This window comes from Adiantum capillus-veneris, chromosome 10 (genome assembly GCF_014529385.1).
Source record: "Adiantum capillus-veneris isolate H3 chromosome 10, ASM1452938v2, whole genome shotgun sequence".
Lineage (NCBI taxonomy): Eukaryota > Viridiplantae > Streptophyta > Polypodiopsida > Polypodiales > Pteridaceae > Adiantum > Adiantum capillus-veneris.
The window spans coordinates 159,098,361-159,104,808 of record NC_140940.1 but is presented as its reverse complement, the minus strand read 5'-3'; the positions used below and the strand labels follow the sequence as shown (position 1 = coordinate 159,104,808).

Below are 6,448 nucleotides of genomic sequence, written 5' to 3'. Positions count from 1 at the left end.
TGCAAAAAATAAAAAATGCTTTTCCGCCTTGTCGTGATGTGACGACAACACTCCCCCCCACTTAATCCATTGTCCGTCCTCGGACATGCTTTTGCTTTAGGTGCTTTGGGAATGTCGTCGGGCTGCTATAGCTCTTCGTATTTCTTCTTGTCTCTCTTTGTTTTCTGCTTCTCTGATCCGCTCATGCACTGGATTTGCATTCTGTGCATCTTTGAATGCTACATACCTCAAAGCCAAGTTGTGGATGACTGGCTTGAACAAGTGTGTCCACCTCGAAGAATCCTGTGTGAAATAGCTCTTCGAATGTCATCATGTAAGAGCTAGGTAGGAACTAGCATCTGGCAAATAGTCCCATAATTTGGTGATGAGTTGGCTGCTTTGTCAAATCATATGCCAATCCCTCGTCGCCTTCTAAGAAAAGTTCCCATGTTGTGTCGTCAAGTAGGTCTTCTTTGAAGGTCTGGAAGATCATGATAAAAAGATCAGCTGCCTTTGTAAGCATGACACATGCAAGATTTGGAACGCCCCTGAATTTGTCCTGTGTTCTCCTCCAGGCTCTGACAAAGTATGCATTCGTAGTGAATCCTGAGGGTCGTGGCAGTTCTTGGTAATTTAGCCAATTTGGATGTCTGACCTTTGTATGTTGAAACACTGTCCACACCCTTCTTCTGGCGACTGGACAATAAGTTGGATTAATCCTTTGAGCCCTGGGTGCCCTGTTGTATTCTATGATAGACCCCATGTGCTGGGCAAACCATGTTAGCCGCCAATTCGGCTGATTCCTGAGAGGAGCAGTGCCTGACATTTCAGATGATGTGAGAGGTTCATATCCTCCTGTCTCTACCATAGCGCAAGAAGGCAACAATTCTTTTATCTGCATGGCATTGATGAGCCGAAAGAGAGGATAAGGTAGGGACGGTTGTATCATACTGTCAATGATCTGTTGTTCGTTTTTATACTACTTCACCGCAATTGACACTACCTCATACTCCCACTTCTTGTATGCCTTGATAGTAGGCTCTTGCTCTTCTTCTACCTCCTGCTGCAAAGTGCAGAGCAGTTGGTTGTCTTTGGTTTCCGCAGCCATTTCCCCAGTGGGTTCTTTGGCCATCGACTCTTCGATTTGTGTAGGTTCCTCTGTGTCCATTGCTTCAGTCTGTTCCATTTCTGGCATCTCTTCAAAATTAGTTCTTGATGCTTGAGCTGTCGTGGCTGTCATTAGTTCTCTCTGTTCCTTGAGTTCCGCCACTTCTTTCTTGAGTACTTCCAGCTCCCTGAGCATCTCTTGACCTTCGATACTCTGAGTTGGCTGCGCGGATGGTTGAGGAGCCAATAACGGCTGCATGAGAAGCTCATCAAGGTGAGCCTGCATCCACCTTTGCTTTTCCATAGCCACCTGATGCACCTTTCTTATAATGGCCATTTGGTTTTCAGTTTCTGCGTTTCTGTTCTCGGCCACTTTCTTTGCTTCCATTGCTTCCTTTACTTGAGTCTGGAGGATATGGATCTGTCACTTCAGTGCTTGGTTTTCTTCCTTCGCCTTCTTTGCGTCTGCTCTGGCTTTGGCAAGTTCGTCTTGGACACTTCGTCTTCTTTCCTCCTCCTCTCTTTTTAATTGGCTTTGACTCTGCGACAATGCTACCATCTCATTGATTTCTCGGATCATGCGGTTTCTCCAATCTTCTATTTGTTCATCTCTGGCGAGCATTGGCAAGTCTGCTTCTCTCCTTCCTTCTTCTTGCGCCTCTTCTGCGATTTGTGGTCTTGGAGGACTTTGCTCGACAGGAGCCGGGCTTGGCTCGCTAACTTCTGCAGGTTGAGCTATTAATGGAGAAGATGGTTGTGAAGGAACCAAATATTGTCTTGGTGAAGGAGGTGGAGTGTTGCCTGCTTCCAGATTTATCATGGATGTCCAGTCCTCCTTTGTAGAAATGTCCTCTAGCGGACTTTTTGGCTCCTCTGTGGATGCTGGTGGTACTTGGCGCTCTTCATAAGCTGCTCGAAGTTCTTCTTCTAGTTCCACTTCCATATGCTGTACCGTCTCAGAGTACTGCACGGTTTCCTCTTCTACAGCAGCAGTTGTCTCTTCTTGTGGAGCTCCCTCGTCATCATGTCTTCTTCTCACTTGTTCTTCAGCTAATCTTCGTCCCAATCTACTCATGCGAGTCAAATGCTGTAGTTGCTCTTCATGCTTTTGTCTGTGGGGAGCAACTTGCCTTTGCCTCTTGGGTTGAGGTTCGGTTTGACGACTAATCTCCTCTATTACCCTTTGTTGCTCTTGTCTCGGATCGTGTCTCCTCTTTGTGCGGCGCTCAGGTTGTACTGTAGCTTCTTCTTCTTCCCTTTCTATTGGTTTGTGGACTGAAGCTGTGGCTGTGGCAGTGGCTTCTTCATCCTCAGACTCTTCTTCCTCTGCTTGGCTTGACAGGAGATTCTTGCGCAAACGCCTCGCCATGTGAATTAGGGTTGCATTATCTGAGGCCTGCAGCTTCAAGTCTTCCTTCATGCCAAGATCTTGGTATACTACTCGTGTAAGCATTTGCCCAGCTCCCAAATAACCCTTCTTCTGCACTGTTTGCATCTTTGCCGCTCTCTTGATATCCATTAAGATCTTCTCCAGCAGATTGGATCTCAGTGGTTGTGGATGGCTCATTGCTGTAGTTAGCCAATAGGTGAGTCCCACTTCTGGATGTGTATATTTTTGTGGTTTGATGATGCTGAACATCTGATGTAAAATCTGCATGGGCAAGATTATCTGATCGTTAAGTATATCATAGAAAGTTTTCTGCCCACTAGTCTGCAGAAATGTGGAACTCTTCATGCTCTGAGTTGTTCGCAGCTTAGCTATGTTGAATCTTCCAGTCTTGATTTCTAGGGCTTCTCTAATCACGTCGGATGTGATTTGGATTTGGAGAAGCTTCCCTTTGTTTGAGGTGACTGATGCGATGCCATCTTCCTTGAGGGATGTCATAAGCTCGTAGCACCTTCGTGCGTCGACCGCCACCACATCTTGCAAATTCCAATTCTCTAATCCAATCATTTGCATCACTTTCCGCACTATAGACATTCTCTGTAAATTCCGGAAAGACTGTGGCACTGACATGATTGTCAGGTTGTTGCCTGTTGGAGTCTGATACTTTGTCTTCAGCACGAATGTCTTCGCAGCTTCCAAGCTCTCGCAACTGATGAAACATTTGATCACAGCCTGTTGTGCGATCACTTCAAATTGTGGCACTATACCTTCGACTTGTGTTGCTGGCACTTGACTGGATCCCGCTTCCATTGTTCCCTGCTGCGAAACATGACTTGCACCGCGTGTATCGGGGCGGTGGGATCCCGACGCCATAGTGTCGTGCTAGCCGTCTGTGTGTGGATCTGAGCTGCGTGGGTGAGTGAGTGCTCTCTGTAATGTAGGGTGAGCACTCCTGTGCACTCTCGCTACAAAGGGTGATGTTCTCGAGCTCTACTAGGCCGGTGACTGCGCGCACAGAAAAGCTCTCTCTCACTAGTGCAATGACCAAATGAGATCCCCAAATGGCCTATATACCCACAGGTTTCCGTGACTTACCTTGACACTTGATTCTGAGCATACCATTGTGTAGCATATTCCGTGACATGCAAAATTGATTGTATACATCACATGCTTTGCTTGACGACGCTCTTCTCTAGTCTTTGACATCTTCAAGCTCTTGCCGTTAAGTGGCCATTCGGGCGTTCTTTTCCGATTCTGTCATTTGACCACTCCTTAGAAACCTCTTCACTTGTACCTTCGGCGTTTGAAGTCCATTTCTGATTTGGAGCTTCCAGCAAATTTTATGGATTTTTCAAAAGAAATTGAAGGAAAATAAGGAAAATTAAAGAAAAATGCCAAAATTGACCAGAAAAAACATGAATAAAGCTCATCAACACACTTTAGCACAGTTGCTCAACTTTTTTCATGATAACACCTTTTGGACTCCATTTGAGCTCTGAATTCTCCTAATTAGTGCCTGGAAAGTGCATTTTGGGCTCGTTTTGGCTCAAAAAGGCAAAAAATTTCAAGAAAACAACCATACACACACGCCACGCGACATCACACGAAGCCCAATGTGTGCTCGAGACATTATATTTTAAAAATTGAAAAACAATCCTCCTCACGGTTGACCTGTCTAGCACTCGTGACTCCCCCCCACTTAATCGAAGCACTACGTGCGACAATGTGGTTGTTGTAGGAGTGTGTCGGGTACGAAGCTCGTGTCTATGCAAGGTCTTGAGTGACCCTATGTATGCGTACACAGATCATGCATGTTAAAACATATGCTGTGCAAGAATAGGTCATGGACGATGTTTCCATGGGCTGTCGATGGCGAAGCTCTATCCCATCCTATTCTAATTGATTATGTACAATGTAGGAGATGTCTTTGGTGATTTGTCACCAGAATGACCTTGAAGATCATGGTGTCATAGGAATACGTTGATATCCTTGCTTCTTCCGAACTCTCTCTTGCCAGGGTTGTGATGGCAACTTCACATATCCTTGTTGGTGACGAACCATTTGTAACCATGACTTTGTTGGCAGTAACATTGAGCTCCATCCGAATAGCTTACGCTGCAATTCCATAGCTTGATACCAAATCGGCTTTTTTTTTTGGAATCGCCACGTCTACCCTTGCTGTGTTTCGTATGAGAACAGAACTCACTTTCTTCACCCATATCTTGCTATTCATCTTGGGTTTCTTTAGTATCTGCATGTCTCGCTTTACTCCTTGAGAATTGTTGTGTGTTGTCTTTGATGGCTTTTGCGACATTAGCGTTTTGGGAACCCAACTCATACCATTATAAGCCGGATGAATTAGACTCTTGGGAACCCACTTCATCTGGTGTTTCCCCTTTGGGTATTCTTTGTGTGTTCTTCGTGTCAGCTTTTTTGTTGTTTCCTGCTTCGTCAAGCTTTGCACTTCATCCTTTCTGATCCAAACCTGTGTACCAATATGAGTTCGTGTGTTTCTAGACTTTGCTTGCTCTTTGGGTTTGGTATTCTTGGCATTTGTCTTTGCTTGTTTCTGCATAGCCGTGTGAGTCGTGGATTTTGATTTGTCATCTTTTCTTTTCCAAATCCATTGCTCTTTTCCCGCGGCTGTGCTTGGCTTCTTGATTGTCTGATTTTCTTTCTCAGTCTTTGCTTGATTGGGAGTCGTGTGAGTCGTGGATTTGACATTTTTTTTGCTGGATTTCTTTACCCATATCCACTTCCCTTTTGCTGCGACTCTTTCCGGTAGTTCTTTTTCTTGTTTATCAGTGTGAGTTGTGCTTTGCTTGTTAGTCCCTGTTGCTGGTGTAGTTTTTTTTTCCTTTGTGGAGTCTTGTGCTGAATCCGATGCCTCTGTTGCCTGTGCTTCTGGTAATGGCAGCACTTGTGGACCATAGAATTGAGTTGGAGTCACCAGATCCACCCACTTGTGTTGTCCATTTACCTTGCAGTGTACTGACCTTTCCCCCCAATTGAAGTAACAGTCGTATTTCACTTGCCATGTCCTTCCCAAAATGATAGGCACGTCCTGCAACTTAGGGTGGGTGACAAAGAACTCGTCCCCACAGGTTAGGTCACCAACATTTATCATCAAATCGCAAGCACCTAATGCAGTGGACCTATGTCCTGAATAATCCTGAAATTGTAACACGGTAGGACATACAGACATGTCATTCAAACACCCATACAGTTCATGTGAAATGGTATTACCATCTACTCCTGTATCTATGAATGCATGTGTTTGCAATTGATTATTTACTGTGACCTCAATAAAAGGCAGAGGTGCATCTACTAGTGAATCATCTATGAACTCAATCTTGTAACGCTTTCCTACACCTTCCTTGAGTGGAATTTCTTGTTTGCGTTTTTGAGCCCGAATTTTTGCCTCCTCTTGAGCTAACTCAATTGTAAGACGCTTCTTCTCCTGTCTCCACTTTGCTTTGTGCAACTTAGCTAGTTGCTCATTGGTCAGCGGCATATGATACTTCTTTATACGATAGCCACTGATCCAATTCGGCATCTGCTCTCCATCTAGAGTTGAAAGCCTGACTGCACCTCCTGAAGACAATTGACTAATCACGTAAGGACCTCGTCCGCGCTTGGTGAACTTCTTGGCAAACTCCTTCAGAGTGTATACTAACACCAGATCACCTAGCTTGAACCGCCTTGTGATGATATGATCATCGTGAAATTTCTTCTATCTTCGCTTCAAAGCGTACATTCCTGCGACTGCTTTCAGTCTAGTCTCATCAAGCTTTTCTAGCTCTTCTATTCGTTCTGACAACTCATGTCCTGTCCATTCTAGTTCTTTTGCGACACGTAGGGTTGGCATTAGGAACTCCATTGGCAGTATGGCATCCAACCCAAAAACCATGTTGAAGGGAGTCGTACCAATTGCCGTTTTATAAGCAACCCTGTAAGCCCACAGAACAGATGGCA

At 44.9% G+C, this 6,448-nt stretch overlaps 1 protein-coding gene across 1 annotated transcript; it reads right to left on the bottom strand.

Annotated features, from left to right (window-relative positions):
• Positions 1–1,510: 1,510 nt before the first annotated feature.
• Positions 1,511–2,161, bottom strand: LOC147449950 (uncharacterized). Its single transcript, XM_086521653.1, has one exon. The coding sequence runs from the start codon at positions 2,159–2,161 to the stop codon at positions 1,511–1,513; it is 651 nt and encodes a 216-aa protein (XP_086377779.1).
• Positions 2,162–6,448: the final 4,287 nt, after the last annotated feature.

Bases quoted from the DNA above. Each gene is read 5' to 3' on its own strand.
- LOC147449950 (XM_086521653.1), bottom strand. From the start codon at position 2,161: ATGAGTAGATTGGGACGAAGATTAGCTGAAGAACAAGTGAGAAGAAGA.